At 44.6% G+C, this 17890-nt stretch overlaps 1 protein-coding gene across 5 annotated transcripts in view; it reads left to right on the top strand.

The window, feature by feature from the left end:
• The window catches only part of BFAR (bifunctional apoptosis regulator), a 34151-nt gene that overhangs the window by 13445 nt on the left and 2816 nt on the right, over positions 1–17890 (top strand). For 3 of the 5 annotated variants that reach the window (XM_042921502.1, XM_042921501.1, XM_042921503.1), the window contains exons 2-7: positions 952–1288; positions 2836–3040; positions 4100–4269; positions 7152–7296; positions 15372–15545; positions 17490–17692. In XM_042921502.1, coding sequence (XP_042777436.1) covers positions 1026–1288; positions 2836–3040; positions 4100–4269; positions 7152–7296; positions 15372–15545; positions 17490–17692 — 1160 coding nt within the window. In that variant the 5' untranslated portion in view covers positions 952–1025. Of the gene's footprint in view, positions 1–951; positions 1289–2419; positions 2538–2835; positions 3041–4099; positions 4270–7151; positions 7297–15371; positions 15546–17489; positions 17693–17890 lie in introns of those variants that run through there. The other 2 variants (XM_042921504.1, XM_042921505.1) reach the window with 2 other exon arrangements.

Here is a 17890-nt window from a genome sequence, read left to right as displayed (position 1 = left end):
ACTGTACCTGTGGGAGCCTCTGAAATCACATGTTTATGAAATAAACATAAATAATTACCTACTGGGAAAACATTTGGATAAAAAAAATGCATTATTTACATGAAGTACATCTGTTATTGCCAACTTCAGACATTTAACTGGCCCAAGAAGCTGTGTTTTTTTTTTAATGTTTATTTCTTTATTTATTTTGAGAGCGAGTACACAATTGGGGGAGGGGGACAGAGAAAGAGAGAGGAGAGAGAGAATCCCAAGCAGGCTCCATGCTGTCATTGCAGACCCCAATGTGGGGCTGCAGCTCATAAACCGTGAGATCATGACCTGAGCTGCAATCAAGACTTGGACACCCAACTGGCTGAGCCACCCAGGGACCCGCCCCCCTCCACCAAGAAGTTGGTTTATGTAAAATCATACACAAGAAAGGACTTTAGAAATGTAATTAAGAACACTGAGGCCAGAGGAATTACATTTTCCAAGTAAGTTAGTGAAAGAGAAGGATCTAGAATTCCCCACTGTCACCAAGTCCCCTGAACTTTCCACTGCATGATTTTGCTTCACCTAATTTTCAGAAGTATGACAGGGCAGAAAGAAATTCAGTAAGTTTATTTGGTTTCTGGAACGTGAATTTTTAGAAGTCAAATTGATCACATTTAAAAATGAGCTTTAATGGGGCCACCTGGGTGGCTCAGTCAGTTAAGCATCTGACTCTTGGTTTCAGCTCAGGTCATGATCTCATGGACATGGGATCAAGCCCCATGACTGTGCTCTGCGAGGTGCCTGGTTGGGACGCTCTCTCCCTCTTGCTCTCTGCCCCTCCCCCACTCATGCTCTCACTCCCTCTCAAAGTAAACAAAATTTAAAGAAAAACATTTATAAAAACCAGCTTTAACAGGACGGCAGTAATCTCAAACCCTTGTCCTAATTCTGTTGCCTTTTCTTTTTTTTTTTCTCTAGATTTAATGATGCTTTGGAGCAGTTTTCTAAGTCTGAAATTTTCTGTGCTTGTGAACCCCAGGATTTTCTAAGAGATGGAAGGGCCTGCACAGAACGATCTGAACAAGATGACCCATGAGGAAGGTGACCCTCTCAAGAGCACCACCCCTCAGATTTCTGTTAGTGAATTTTCATGCCACTGCTGTTACGACATCCTGGTTAACCCCACCACCTTGAACTGCGGGCATAGCTTCTGCCGGCACTGCCTAGCTTTATGGTGGGCCTCTTCGAAGAAAACAGAGTGTCCAGAATGCAGAGAAAAATGGGAAGGTTTCCCCAAAGTCAATATTCTCCTCAGGTAACGCTCGGTCCATATCGGTAGCCCATACAGCTTGCGCACTATGCTTTGTCTTCATGGGAGCAGCCATGTTTGAGAAGGCCAGAGGCGCAGGGCCGACCCCCACGGTCATTCTAGATCTGCTGGCCTGGGAGTCGGGGGGCTCAAGGACCTGCAAAGCCAGACTTCCTTCCTCACAGGTGACCGTGATTTGTTTGTGTTTATTTATCATAAAGGAAAAAACAAATTGTGGTTATCAGACCATTGCTTGTAATGCTTTGTCCTATAACACTTTTTATCGATTTGTATCCGCTGAGAACACCCTAGGTCTCATAGAGAAAATGGCATCACCGCACGATTCTGTACAAATCGGTTTGCTGCTGATTTTCATAATCTTTGATAAACTGTTCCAGTTTTCACATCAGTAGAGATGGTCTCCCGTGTATAGCTTCACACAACAAATGGCAAGACCTTTCAGAGAGAGGGTTCCTTTCTGCTTGCATGCATATTGCACCTGTCACGTCTTCGAGCCTAAAGTCCTTGCTTTTCTTCTGTTGCCTTCCTGATACCAACAGAGTACCAGAAAGTTCCCTGAAAACGTTAACCTAACATTCTCTTTTTCATGGGAGATACATTGACAAGCGCTTTGCTCTCACCTCTCAGCCTGGGGTACCTGCAGATTGATCTTAAATTGAAGGAAGGTTCTCTGATTATGTGTAATTGAAAACGAAGACAGCTCCACTTGTTTTCTGGAATTAATGTTGAATAACATCAGCAATACATAGATAACCTTCATTTGTTTATATTCTTTTTAAAAAATGAGAGTGCTTACTGATAAAGATCCCTTTGCCCTCTCCCTCCCCATCTTACAACACGTCCTTCCTTTTCCCCAGAGTCATTTCAGTCATGCCTCTGTTGTGATTTCCTTCAGAATTTTAACGATACTTTTGTACCTATGTGTGTCAGCAGGAAATGCAAGTATTTCCTCACATCAGTGGTGTACTATCTATAAGGCTCCACAGTTTTGTTTTTTTAATTTTTTAATGTTTATTTATTTTTGAGAGACAGAGTACATGCGGGGGAGAGGCAGAGAGAGAGACAGAGAACCCGAAGCAGGCTTCAGGCTCCAGGCTCCTAGCTGTCAGCACAGAGCCTGACGTGGGGCTCGAACCCACGAACCATGAGATCATGGCCTGAGCCGAAATCCGAGCCCTCAAGCGACTGAGCCGCCCTGGCGACCCCATCGTTTATTATTTCCGCTCAACAATATGTATGTCTTAAATTTATCCATCTCGATACAAATGATATCCAGTAAATTCATTTTTAAAACTTTGTAACATTCCATTGTGTGAATAGACCATAATTCGACTGTTTCTCTAACAGTGGACACATCGGTTGTTTACAGTCCTTTTTGGTGTTACCAACCGGGCCATAGTCAGTCTTGACCATTGTTCTAAAGTGCCTGTATGTTATTAAATATTGACTGTTAGTTTTATTTTAGCCTCTCAACATCCTAAGTGTATTTAGTCAAACAACTATCATGTGATTTTTTTTCCTATTCTTCATAGGGATGCCATTGAAAAATTATTTCCTGATGCCATTAGAATGCGATTTGAGGACATTCAGCAGAATAATGACATAATCCAGAGTCTTGCAGCCTTTCACAAATACGGGAGTGATCAGGCTCCTTTAGCTACCAACACAGGCCGAGTGAACGCACAGAGAGGTGGGGGATTCTTTTCTGGAGTGCTCACCGCTTTAACTGGTGTGGCAGTAAGTGTACCGCTGTGTTTCTCTGCCCCCTGACCCACTCCCAGTTTTCACTGACATCACTTCTGTGGAAATTGATAGCTTACCCGTATGTGGTCATTCACTGCACGCATTTGACATCCGCTGGGTTGGATGATTCTTCAGGGAAGCTGTGTACTCAAGTAGGCAGTGTAATATTCAGGGCCCAGTTCTTCTTAGCTTCGTTCCATTCATCCTCTTTCTCACCCCTGCAATAGTCACCGTGCTTATTCCCATCCCATTTGTCCATTTCTATTATTTTGGTTTTAATGTAAGCTCTATCCCCAGCATGGGGCTTGAACTCACAACCCCGAGATCAAGAGTCGCATGTTCTACCGACTGAGCCAGCCAGGTGCCCCAGTTATTCCCATTTTAGAGGTGAGGGAACAGATGCAGGAAGGTGTGAGAACTGGAATCCGAGACCGTGTCTACCTGGGTGGTTGAGTCTTGAGCATAGCCCTTTACTAACATCTCACACGGAGACTGTTTTATTCTCGGTTCCCTGGTACGAAAATTTATTATTATTATTATCTTAATGTTTATTTATTTTTGAGAGAGAAAGACACACACACACACACACACACACACACACACACACAGACTGAAGCAGGCTCCAGACGGAGCTGTCAGCACAGAGCCTGATGTGGGGCTCGAACCCATGGGCCACGAGATCATGGCCTGAGCTGAAGTCAGACACTTAACACCCGGGCGCCCCATGCTACACAAATTTAAAGGTTACAAATTTTCCAGTAGAAAAGGCACATGAGGCAGTTATGCTGGCCAGGATGTTGGGGCCCAGGGTGCTGCGCTCCCAGATGCTCTACGCCGAGTCCTGTTCCCATCTCTGTTCCCTCACGGCCCCACAACCAGCAGAGACAGGGGCCCACCTGGAGTTCTCCTCCGCAACTCTCGGTGCCAGTGGTTCCTTGTACCGACTCGGCATCATTCCCGCCAAGCTCAGCCTTCCCTTCCCTGCCCCACACTCGTGAGAAGCTGGCTTCTCTGACCTTTCTGTGTCTTAAGGCCTCTGTCCCTTGTCCCCAGGTGGTCCTCCTCGTGTATCACTGGAGCAGCAGGGAATCTGAGCACGACCTCCTGGTCCACAAGGCTGTGGCCAAATGGACAGCAGAAGAAGTGGTCCTCTGGCTGGAGCAGCTGGGCCCTTGGGCCTCTCTCTACAGAGACCGGTTTTTATCTGAAAGAGTGAATGGAAGGTGAGACGCTGGCTCTTCCGACGTGTCATTGACCTTTTTGTAAGCTGCTTTACTGAGTCATAACCCACATACTATGAAATTCACCCATTGAAAGTGTCCAATCCATGTTGTTTAATGTATCCACAGACATGTGCAGCCATCACCACAGTCTAGTGTTAGGACATTTTCATCACCCCAAAAAGAAAGCTCTTACCCTCCCTGCTTTGGTCCTCATGCCCCCTCCCTCATCCCCAGGCGACCACCATTCTCCTTTCTGGCTCCGTGGATTTGCCTGTTAGAGTAATCCCTGTAAACGGAATCCTTTAGCGTCTGGCTTTTTCACCTTGCAGAGCATTTTCAAGGTTTATCCAAGTTGTCACGTGGGTCAGTGCTTCCTTCGTCCTTTTTTTTTAGTGTTTATTTATTTTTGAGACACAGAGAGAGAGACCAAGCGAGAGAGGGGCAGAGAGAGAAGGAGACACAGAATCCGAAGCAGGCTCCAGGCTCTGAGCTATCAGCACAGAACCTTACGTGGGGCTCAAACCCACGAACTTCGGGATCATGACCTGAGCCAAAGTCAGACACTTAACTGACTGAGCCACCCAGGCACCCCTAATGCTTCCTTCATCTTTATGGCTGAGCAGTATTCCCACTTGTGGCTACGCTGCCCTTGAGTACCCATCCTTCAGTCGTTCAGGTTGCTCCGTTTGGGGGCTCTCACGAACAGAGCTGTTCTGATCCTTTGCATGTGGGTTTTTGTGTAACCCTGTGCTTCCGAGGGCCCATGCATGTCTGCCCGAGTGCCGTTGCTGGGCCTGAAGTCACCTTCTGTGTTTCCCTTCTTGAGGAGCTGTCACACCGCTCCCCAGAGCAGCTGAACCATTTTATGTGACTGGCATTTTGTGTGTTGCTTCTGAATTAGAAAAGAACCATGTATTTTTTAGTTATTTTAAAATAACGTAGAACTGTAGGGTATGGAAGTGAAATACCCTCATAATACTACTCTTCAGAGAAAACCACTGTTAGCATGTTTCTGGACATCTTTCTGGATTTTCTTCCACGTTTATACAGAGATACACATAAGTGTATATTATTTGTTTAAACTGGAAATACAACTGTATTAAACATCTGTGATTATAGGTACATATACGTATACATATGTACGTACGTATGTGTGTGTACTAGAGTCTCTTTAGTTGATCTCACCAAGGCACGTCTGGGCTGTTTCCTTTTTCCTGTCCCAGGCAATTCCAAGCAATGTTGTAGCAAAATTCCAGGATGGAATTGCCAGGCTGTGGGCAGGCCTGCCTCTGCCCATCAGCATGTCCCCATGCCCCCTTCCAGAACACTGTCCGTCTTTCTTGGGCTCTTTCCTTCCTTGGAGGGACTGTGTAGGGAGAGTATAGTGTGCCACGCAGTGCTGAGAACGGCCACTCCTGCTAATCTGCTTGTTCCAGATGCGCCATCCAGGCCGCCTGCCTGCCCACCTCACACCCCAGTCACACTTTCCCCCTGAACTGAACTTTCAACTCTTAACTCTCCTTTGGGAAAGCCACACGCTCCCAGTTGAGTTGTCTGCTTTTCGTAAGAATTGGCGCCTCCCCCGAATTGTGGTTGAAAACATTTTTGTTGGGGCGCCTGGATGGCTCAGTCGGTTAAGCGTCCCGACTTCGGCTCAGGTCATGATCTCTCGGTCTGTGAGTTCGAGCCCCGCGTCGGGCTCTGTGCTGACAGCTCAGAGCCTGGAGCCTGTTTCAGATTCTGTGTCTCCCTCTCTCTGATCCTCCCCTGTTCATGTTCTGTCTCTCCCTGTCTCAAAAATAAATAAAACATCAAAAAAAAAAAAAAAAATTTTTGTTGTCTACCTGGCTAATACATCTTTGCCTCATTGCCTTCCTTCCTGAAGATGGATTCCTAGAACTGGAATTTCCACGTCAAAGGAAATAAGCCTTTATAACTTTGATCAATGTTCCAAATCACCCACGAGAAGACATCAGTTTACATCCCTCCCCCAGTGGTTGTGCGCCTGCTGGGTCTCCGCTTGCTAGTGCACAGGGGTGGTTTTAACAATTGGTTCTTGTGGAGGCGGAGTCATATTTTCCAATGGAAGGGACCAGATAAGGGATCTACAAATATTTTTATTACATTACGACCCCAAAACAGCTACTTTTTTTTTTTTTCTATTTATTTACTTATTTATTTAGAGACAGCGTGATCGGGAGACAGAGAGAGGGGGAGAGAGGGAGAATCCCAGGCAGTCTCTGCACCATCAGCACAGAGCCCGACACCGGGCCTGAACTCATGAAATGTGAGATTGTGCCCTGAGCCAAAACCAAGAGTCGGACATTTGGCCGACTGAGCCACTCAGGCGCACCCCCACCCCCACCCCAGAACAGCTCCTGTTCGAGTCATCACATTTTATTGGATTTCTTTCCAATTTTTTTCTATATGTTACAGAAATATATTATAATTTTATATAGAATATTATATTCTGTGTAAAATATATACTACATTTTTCTTTGCAAAACAGAGTACCCTGGGAGAACTCCGCTGCTTAGCTGAAAGATCAGAAGTTAGGAGCAAAACAGACCGGGGTGCACCTCGGCCGAGCCACTCTATTCCTCCAAACCATTTTGTCATGCATGTAATGCTCATAATTCCACCTACTCTGCAGAATTGTTAAACGGATTGGTGACGGTTTGTGGAAGTACTTTCAGAGAGTCACTAACAATTAACAAGCATTCAGTAGTTTGCTGTTATTACTGTTACTTCATATCCCAAGTATCTTGCCTTACCGGAAGCCCGAAGTGTTTGTGTTGATAGGATGGAACCCTGGGTGTGAACAGTTGGCTTCGGTGTATAATCTCACAAGAAATCTACTGCCCCCCCCCTCCCCCCCACAGGTTGCTTTTAACTCTGACAGAGGAAGAATTTTCAAGGGCGCCATATAACATAGAAAACAGCAGCCACAGAAGAGCCATCCTCCTGGAACTGGAGCGTGTCAAAGCACTGGGGGTGAAGCCCCCCCAGAATCTCTGGGAATATAAGGTGAGCTCTTGGTTTATTTACTTTTAGTTGAAAAAAGTAGAGAGAACGGCCCGTCCGTCATCTCCATGCCCGCTGCTTAGGAAAACATCGCAGACACAACCGAAGCCCCCGGCTCCCCACCCTCTCTAGCGGAACCATGCTCCCGCAGCTGAGCCAGGCGCCATTACTGGGCGCATTTCCCTCCTTGGACTACGGGTCTGTGCACGCAGGCGCTAGGAGCCCTCAGCCTGAACGTGAGCGGCATGAACCGAGCATGTCCTTCTGCAAGCAGCTTTGACCTCTCTGGCTCCAGTTCACGCATTTTCTCTTTTGAGCGTATCTTAGTTCGTGCATTTTCCTGTCCGTGCACACGGAGGTTGTTGCCCTTAGAAACAGTGCCGCTGTGGAAATTCTTGGGGAGTTCTTATGCTTTATGGTTATATACTGAAGCAGGGGATTAGCAGTTCACAGGTAATAGGCATCTTCAGCTTTATGAGGTATTGGTAAATTATTCTTCACTCTGACTGCACCAGCTGATTTCTCCTTCACGAAGATTTAGCAAATGCTGTGCTATAAAATGAATATTTTTTTAATTATAAGATACCTGGAATGTGCCAACATGGCAAATTTCTGCATTTGCATGGAGAAAAGTAATTACACATAACCAATAAGTTTACGGGAGAAAACACTCACTCATAATTAAAGACGTGTAAACTGAAACAACCAGATGGCATCGTTTTCACCCATGTTACTGTCAAGGATGAGAGAGCATCACGATATGAAGAAAAAGACACTCGTGGGTGTGGTGGGTGCTAAATTGGCGCAGTCTCCTTGGAGAGCAGTTGGTCAATAAGTGTTCAAATTCAAACCGCACCTGCCCTGTGATCTGCCGTTTCACTTCTTTGCACCTGGAACACAGGCAGCATGGTGGGGGGTGGGGGGGCGGTCAAGGTGAAGAGCAGGGCTAGGCGCCTGCCTGGGCTGCTCGCTGGGCTTCTCCAGGACACGCTGGCTGTGGGACACCAGCAGGCACCCGGGCCTTGTGTGCCCATCTCCTCCTCGGTAAATGACTTCACAGAGTGACAGTCGCAGTGAGAGCTGAACTTTGAGCCCCAAAACGTCATTAAACAAGACGCTCACTGCAGCGTCGTTGGTAATAGCAGCACAAAGAAACCAAGCGAAGTGGCTGTCATCAGGACAGGTTCCGTAAACTTGGCCCACCCAACTGTGGATCCACTGCAGAAGGTGGTGATGCTGGTGTGCTACTAAGGAACGATGCCCACGTTGTATTGTTAACTGAAAGTAGGGAAAAGCACATTGGAAAATCCACACGTGGACGTATCTGTTTGTTGTCATATGCACAGAATGTGTCGGAAGGATACGCAGACTGTCACAGTATTTTCCTCTACGGATTGAGACTTGGATGGAAGAGAGAATTTTATGTGTCACTTAACACATTTCTGTGCCATTTGGAAAACATTGTGTTTACTATGTACACGTATTATCTTAAAACCAAAAAAACCATTAGTTTCAGAAATTTTGACGAATGGGCTTGGAGGTCCTTAGGTAGAAGGTTTGTTGTTTTTTGTGTTATCGCTGTTATTTGTTTAATTTTGGAAAATCCCTGCTTTTATCATAAATTACCCATTTTGTTTATGCCGTAAACTCTGGGCTTTTTGTAGCCAATATTAGCCCTCTGGTAGGTTTTTAGTGTCTGGCAGAACATTCGTGGGTCACACATCCAGCGATGACCTCTATTTAAAAAACATAAAAGTGGGGCACCTGGGTGGCGCAGTCGGTTGGGCGTCCGACTTCAGCCAGGTCACGATCTCGCGGTCCGTGAGTTCGAGCCCTGCGTCGGGCTCTGGGCTGATGGCTCAGAGCCTGTGTCTCCCTCTCTCTCTGCCCCTCCCCCGTTCATGCTCTGTCTCTCTCTGTCCCAAAAATAAATAAAAAAAAAAAAAAACAAAATAAAAAACATAAAAGTAATCTTAGCATTAAGCAGAGCGAATGGGCACGTGATTCCGCACCCAGTGTGAAAGCAGGCAGAATCTTATCAGTGGGCTCCTTTGGCTCTTCTGTGCCACCAGCCCCTCCCTGAGGGTGGCTGTTTGACAATTAGGCAACTAGCCAAAAGGCCTCAAGGTGTGTGATAAGATTCCTCCAACCCTAGTGCCTGGTGCAATTCCTGTTCTCATTAGACGGGAAAGAGACCGCTCCCCATTGAAGTGCCTCCCGGTAACCACCTTACTGGGTGGTTGGTTTTCCTCCTTATCTGATAGGAAATAGCCAAGCACTCACCGCCTCAGCACCCACGCTGACGCCAGACCTACAAATCCATAACCTGGTCTTCTCCCTTTCTCTTGTACTAACCATGATGTGGTTGGACACACGCAGACTTTATATCTGGGACCGGTGCTCCGTGAGAGCTTGCATATTCAGCAAGAGCAGGATTGCCCCCAGGGTGATGATAGGCGTGGAATCCACAAGTCTTCCGTAATACAGGAGTTGCGGCCCCCTCTAAAAGACCACAGTACATAAACAGATTTATAGTATATCTGTGGTATTAACATTTCATGGGGGCAGGATTATGGGGGGAAGAAAAAAGTTTTTAACAGATTTCTTAAGGGCTGATTTAAAAAAAAAAAAAACAGGTTGGGAAACACTTTTGATAAAGAACTACCCCCATTTCTATTTCTCATCTAAGTTAGGAGGCAAAGTTATCTTTAGAAGTTAGGTTTTTGAGGGGGACACCTGGGTGGCTCAGTCAGTGAAGCGCCTGACTTCACCTCAGGTCGTAATCTCACTGTTCTTGAGTTCGAGCCCCACGGGCTCTGTGTTGACAGCTCATGGCCTGGAGTCTTTTTCAGATTCTGTGTCTGTCTCTCTCTGCCCCTCCCCCACTTATGTGCGCATGCGTGCTCTCTCTGTCTCTGTCGCAAAAATAAACATTAAAAATTTTCTTAAGTTACATATATTTTTTTTTTTAATTTCAAACACACACAAAAACAGGATAAGAGTACAAAACTACCATGTACCCTTACCAGCTATAACAACTTATGGCCATGTTCATTTCAGTGATAACCTCCACCTCCCGCCCCTGACTATTTTGAAAATCTAAGATATCTTATTTTCCCATAGGTAAATATTTCATTGGGAATCTCTAAAAAGTAAAGACTCTTTTAAAAACAAAAGTGAATTATCTGATATCAGGTAACTTGTCGGTATTCAAATAGACCACATCTTTTCTTCTTCCAGTTGACGTGTTCCAAACAAGGTCTGCATTTGGTTATTATGTGTCTTAAGTCTCTTTTACTGTCTGGATTCCCCCTCCCTTTTTTTGTCACCCTGCATTTATTTGTTGAAGAAACCAGGTCATTTTGTCCCGTAGTTTGCCCACATCTTAAATTTTGCTCATTGTCCCTCTGCGGTGTCCCCTGACAGGCTCCTCTGTCACCAGACACGTAATGTGTCCTGTACATCCCATAATTCAGTAGGGAAATCTAGAGGCTTGCATTGGTTTAGGTTTTTGACAAGACTGTTTTATAGCTGGTGGCATCTTCTCCCATTAGGAGGCTCAGCATGGCTAATTGTCTCTCTCTCTGATGGTAGCAGCCACTGTGATCGTTCATCATTTGCCTGCAAAATGGTGATTCTGTAATTCTCTCACTTCTTCATGTGTTAGCTAAGTACGTCTAAAAAAATTAAATTAAATTAAATTTTTAAAAAAAGGAAAATTTCACTCAGCAACCATTTTGATTACCCTAAGCACAGTTTATACAGAAAGGTCAGTTAAATGCTCGATTCTTTCCCTTTATTTACCAGTTTCATAATAATGATTTGGTTCTCTGTTACCTAGATAGGTAACCAGTTTCTTTCTTTAGGATCATTATGAACTAAGGATTTTAACATTCTTGATATGTTTGAATACCTTTCAGTAATTACTCTAATTGATGCTCAGATTGTCCCATCTTTTTGGAGTATAAGTCTCCTCAAATTATTTTCAGTTCTTTTTTTTTAAGATTTATTGTTTTAGCGTTTGTTTGTTTTTTGAGAGAGAGAGAGCAAGCGAGCGCACAACAAGGGAGCGGCAGAGAGAAAGGGACAGAGGATCTGAAACAGGCTCTGTGCTGAGAGCAGAGAGCCCAGTGCAGGGCTCCAACTCATGCCCCACGAGATGGTGACCTAAGCCGAAGACAGATGCTTAACCGACTGAGCCACCCAGATGCCCCTGAGCTTTATTTTGAGAGAGAGAGAGAGAGTAGGGGGATGGGGTGGGGAGTGGGGGTGGGGAGAGAGAGAGAGAAAGAATTCCAGACAGGCTCCACACTCAGTGTGGAGCCCTACGCAGGCTCGATCCCACGTGGGGATCAATCCCACGACCCTGAGATTGTGACCTGAGCTGAAATCAGGGGTTGACGCTCAACTGACTGAGCCACCCAGGCACCCCTTGAGTCTATTTTTAAAATTTAACATTTGAATTGAGGTATAATGTACTTGCCCATGAGTCCTTTTGACATGACCTCAAAAGTCTGATACTTTTTATTTTTAAGTTTTTATTTAAATTCCAGTTAACATACAGTGTAATATTAGTTTCAGGAGTACAATACTTGTGATTCAACATCTCCATACAATACTTGATACTCATGATAAGTACGCTCCTTAGTCCCCGTCACCTATTTCACGCACACACACAGACGTGCACACACACAGACGTGCACACACACACACACACACACACACACACACCCGTAACCATCAGTTTGTTCTCTACAGTTAAGAGTCTGTTTCGTAGTTTGCATCTCTCTCCCTACCCCCATTTGCTCGGTTGGTTTTTTCCCTTCAGTATGAGTGAAATCATACGGCATTTTGTCTTTCTCTGACTGACTTGTTCGTTCAGCATAACACTCTCTAGTTCCATTTACGTCATTGCAAATGGCAAGATTTCATTCTTTTTTACAGCTAAGTGTTATTCCATTGTATCTACGCATCACATCTTCTTTATCCATTCATCAATCAGTGGACACTTAGGTTGTTTCCATAATTTGGCTATTGTAGGTCATGCTGCTATAAGCATTGGGGTGCAGGTATCCCTTCAAATTAGTATTTTTGTGTTCTTTGGGTAAATACCTAGTAGTGCAATTGCTGGATTGTAGGTTGGGTAGTTCTGTTTTTAAGGAACTTTTCTTTTTGAGGAACCTCCATACTATTTTCCAGAGTGGCTGCACCAGTTTGCATTCCCACCAGCAGTGCGAGAGGGTTGCTTTTTCTCCACATCCTTGTCAACACCTGTTGTTCCCTGTGTTGTTGGGTTAGCCATTCTGACAGGTGTGAGGTGGTATCTCATTGTCGTTTTGATTTACGTGTTCCTGATGATGAATGATGTTGAGCATCTGTTCATGGGTCTGTTGGCCATCTGTATTTCTTCTTTGGAAAATGTCTGTTCAAGACTTCTGCCCAATTTTTAATTGGATTGTTCATTTTTTGCATCTTGAGGGTTTTTTTGTTTTTGTTTTTGTCTTCTGTGTTTTGTTTGTTTTCAGAGTGAGCTAGCACATCAGCAGGGGAGCGGCAGAGGGGGTGAGAGAGTCTTAACCAGGCTCCACACCCAGCACAGGGCCCACTGACTGAGAGGTCATGACCTGAGCCGAAATCAAGAGTCAGACACTTAACCACCTGAGCCACCCATGTGCCCCTGGGTGTTGAGTTTTATAAGTTTTTATACACTTTGGATACTAATCCTTTATCAGATATGTCACTTGCAAATATCTTCCCCCATTCTATAGGCTGCCTTTTAGTTTTGTTGATGGTTTCCTTCACTATGCAGAAGCTTTTTATTTTGATGTACTCCCAATAGTTCATTTTTTATTTTGTTTCCCATGCCTCAGGAGACATGTCTAGAAAAAGTTGCTATGGCTGATGTCAGAGAAGTTACTGTCGGTGTTCTCTTCTAGGATTTTTATGGCTTCGGGTCTCACATTTAGGTCTTGAGTCCATTTTGAATTTATTTTTGTGTATGGTGTAAGAAAGTGGTCCATTTTCATTCTTTTGCGTGTTGCTATCCAGATACTTTCTTTCCTTATGTAACAGGATGTTCAAGTTATTCTTGTACCTTTTCTATCCCAGACCTGAAATCAGCCATTTGATAGGTTGGGCCTTTTTAAAAAACCTTTTTGCTATAGAATTTCAGGTGCATGCAGAAATAGAAGAGTATACACCTGTCCAGCTTCAGTGAGTATTGACTAGTGGCCATTCGTATTTTTACACACCCCTCCACCCACTCTTACACACCCCACACACCTGCAATGCATGGGATTATATTAAAGCATAGCCAAGCATCATATTATTTCACCCTGAAATACTTGAGTGTGAATCTCTGAAGAGAAGGACTCTTTTCTTAACATTTAACAGTAAGCCATTAATAGCATCAAATAAGTTGAATGTGTTCTAACAGTTTCATTGAGCTGCAGTTAACATACACATATTTCAAATGTATAATTTGATAAGTTTCTTTAAATTCCAGTATAATTAAAGTACATTGTTATGTTAGCTTCAGTGATCGTGATTCAACGATTCTGTGCATTACTCGGGACTCATCAAGATAAGTGTACTCTTTAATCCCCATCCTGCTTCACACACCCCCCCACCCACCCCCCGCCTCTGGTCACCATTAGTTTGTTCTCTGCAGTTAGGAATCTGGGTTTTTTGTCTCTTTTTTTCTTCGTTTGTTTGTTTGTTTTGTTTCTTAAATTCCGCATATGAGTGAGATCATTGGTATTTGTCTTTCTCTGTGTGACTTAATTTCACTTAACATAATACCCTGGAGGTCCATCATATTGTTGCAAATGGAAAAATCTAATTCTTTTTTATGGCTGAGTAATATTCCATGGTGTGTATATACACCACATCATCTTTCCACATTCAGCAATTTGGTAAGTTTGGACATATTGCACACATCTGTGAAATCATCACCACAATCAAGCTAACGAACATACTCATCTGTCCCCAAAGCCACCTCCTGCCCCTCTGTGAGCCCTGCTCCCCACCCCTCCCCATCAAATCAAGTACGCGGTGCTAATGTGGAAAACTGGTTCCATTTTCTCTTTCTCTTGAGCATCTTGTTATGTGCTTATTTTATTGTATCTTCCTTGGTGAAGTGGCCATTCATATCTTTTGGCCATTTTATTTGATGCTTAGTAGCACCAAGTAAACAGAATCGTCTGAAGTTACTTTTACTATCAGGAAAAACATAAATACACGTTCTTTGTAGCAAAATTGACCAAAGTGATGAAAATGAAAATAAGTGGCCCATTATCCCACCTGAGAGCCAGACACGGTTAACGTTGCATTTTGCTCTGTCTTCTTCTTAGCCAATTTTTTTGTGCGTAGTTTAATTGTGCTTTTGTTTATGTATTCATTCCACAAATCTTTATATCTGGTATGAGCCAGGTGCTGCTCTAGGAAGGGTCACGAAAGAGGCCTGGTTTGTATGGGGCTGACACCGCAGAGATCGGATTGCCACGTCTTGGAATCCTTTTTTCACCTAACACTGTAACAAGAGCATCATCCAAAAATGCCCATATTCACTTTTCAATGGGCTGCATGAACTCTGTGCTGAACATCCACTGTAATTTCATTACTTAGGTCTCAGATTTCACTTTTTCTCTCTTACAGTGTAGCACGAAACATTTTGTGCATAAAGCCTTCTGTATTTCTGATTTCCTTTTAAGTGGTGCCCACTAATACATTAGTTAAATTGAACATTTTGAAGATTCTTTGATACATTTTACAAAATTGTTTTCCAAAAAAGTTGGATTTTACTAGCAGCGCCTAGGAGTGTATGTCTCCGCACCCCCCTACCTCCCCCCCACACACACACCAAAGCCATGGAGAAGGATTGGGTCTTTATTAAATAGAGCCCGACAGATTGATTCCTTGGCCTCTTCTTGCCACCCATTCATTCATCCATTCATTCACTGTGCAAACCACACACAGAAAAGCTGAAGGCAAAGGGCGTGAGACTGTGGAGGGAGCATGGGTGGGGAGCTGGCTGCCGTGGTTGTGATGTGACCCCATGCTCGCCTTGTCCTCTGCAGGCGGTGAACCCAGGCAGGTCCCTGTTCCTGCTGTATGCCCTCAAGAGCTCCCCGAGGCTTGGTCTGCTATACCTCTACCTATTTGACTACACAGACACCTTCCTGCCCTTCATCCACACCATCTGCCCCCTGCAGGAAGACAATTCTGGGGAGGACATCATCACCAAGCTTCTGGTAGGTCTGCACAGTGCCTTGAATGGCACTCCTCAGTGCAGTATGGAATTGGAGACGGGGCTGTAGCTGTCACAGAAGAGCCAACGACGCCCAGCCTTCATTTGTTTTTTGCAAGGAGAACCCCTCCAAAAGAAAATCAAGCAGAACTTCCCCACTCCCAGAAGCCTGTTTTATTTCCTGCATTGCATAACAAGAAGGCTACCCTCTGGACTTGAAATATTTACGGGGGGGGGGGGGGGGGGGGGGAGAAACCGGCATCGCTTTTGTTACAAAAGAAGATAGAATAGGTTCAGATTGCCTGAGGGTTAAATTTATGAACCTTCCAGCTTGGTGGTCTGTCTCGAAGAGGATCCCCGAAGGATGATCATTTGTCCCACTGCAAGGGAGGGTTAGCATCCATCCTGGGGGCCTCAGAAAAGTAAGCCATTGTCCAGTTCACTGATGGGAGTGGTCACCTCAGCTGACCATAGACCCCTGGCAGAGATAGGTACCCACGTTGGCTTTTGTGTCTTCAGAATTGTTGGTGGATCCCACTTACACAGGGCTGTCTCTGTGTCTGCTTGGTCATTGCAGGGTACTGTCCTTTGCATTGCTGCTCTTGGGGCAGTCCCTCTGATCTATTTAAATTAAAAGTCACACGGATGTAGGAATCATCGTGTATGATCCACACCCATAAATGTTAAAATAATTTCTAGGGGTGCCTGGGTGGCTCCCTCGGTTAAGCATCCGACTCTTCATTTCGGCTCAGGTCACCATCTTGGCGGTTCATGAGACCAAGCCCCGTGTCGGGCTCTGCACTGACCACATGGAGCCTGCTTGGAATTCTCTCTCTCCCCCTCTTTCTGCCCCTCCCCAGCTCACACGTGCACACACCACGTTTTCTCTCAAATAAATTAAAAAAAAAACCTACGAATTTCTAAATCTCCAAAAACCCTTTTTAAAATACTAAAGTCAGGTATCTGCCTGACTTGAGCCTTGGATGTAGTTGAAAGCCTGCTAATTAGCCCTTAGGCACAGTGTTTGTCTAATTACCCAGTTTCCTGCTATTACCAGCCCTCTCTGGACTGGGAGAACAGAGACCCCGCCTCTTACCTTTCCGTTTTCACAAGCCTCAACAACCCCTGTGCTCATGAGGCTCACTTTCTTCTTGGGATACTTAGTATCTGCTCCATAGTGCACAGTCCTGCTACACTTCCGTAAGCCTTCTGGATGCCTCGATGAGCTATTTAAATGCTCTGGTTTATTATCTGCTAATAACTGTAGTGAGTTTTTTATTTTCCCCAAAATTACTTTCTCAAAGTGTATGTTTAATTTTCCCATGATCTGTTATCCTACCACAGCAAAGATGTTGAATTTAGGAAATCGTTTGAGCTACCCATGCAGTGATGAAGAAATTTTAAAACTGGTTAATTTCCATTCATTGCAACGTGATTATTTATTTTTTTTATTTTATTTTTTAATGTTTATTTACTTTTGAGAGAGAGAGAGACAGAGACAGAGGTGCGAGTGGGGGAGGGGCAGAGAGGGAGACACAGAATCAGAAGCAGGCTTCAGGCTCCGAGCTGTCAGCACAGAGCCCGACGCAGGATTCGAACTCAAGAACCATGAGATCGTGACCTGAGCTGAAGTCGGATGCTCCACTGACTGAGCTACCCTGGCGCCCCTGCACCCTCATTATTTATAACTCAGGCTTCAGAGTTTACTTGTACTTCTGAGCTTCCACAATTCCATAACCAGCATCTCTGTTCAGCTTCCTCAGTAACATTTATCCAGTATAAGATTCTTAAAAGGTGAGTTGGGTGGAAAATTTTGTGTTATGTTGTTGGCTATCTGTGTGTTTTAGTAAATGTAAAGTTCACCGTGATGACTACAGTATAATCCATAAGAGTCAATCCTAATGATTTTTTGTGTCCACCTTTTGCTTACTTTTATGTTATTCTAAAGGATCTAAGAGAGCCCACCTGGAAGCAATGGAGAGAATTCCTTGTCAAATACTCCTTCCTTCCATACCAGCTGATTGCTGAATTTGCTTGGGACTGGCTGGAGGTCCATTACTGGACATCACGTTTTCTCATCGTCAATGCCATGTTACTCTCGGTTCTGGAATTATTCTCCTTTTGGAGGATCTGGTCACGAAGTGAACTGAAGTAAGTGTGTGTTTACACTGGAGGTGGCAGGAGCAGCAGGCACTTCTGAGAAAGCGGTCCCAGGTAGTAGAAGAGTCCTCTTGATTACGCAGACGTGAAAACACTCCTTGCTCTGGTTTGGAGACGTGGCTTAAGCAGCAGATGGGAAAATTTCCTCGTGTCTGGAGGTGGCAGGGGGGGGGTGGGTTTGGACAAGTG

This window comes from Panthera leo, chromosome E3 (assembly GCF_018350215.1).
Source record: "Panthera leo isolate Ple1 chromosome E3, P.leo_Ple1_pat1.1, whole genome shotgun sequence".
Taxonomy (NCBI): Eukaryota; Metazoa; Chordata; class Mammalia; order Carnivora; family Felidae; genus Panthera; species Panthera leo.
Note: the sequence above shows the minus strand (reverse complement) of the source record. Positions and strands in the feature narration are given on the sequence as shown.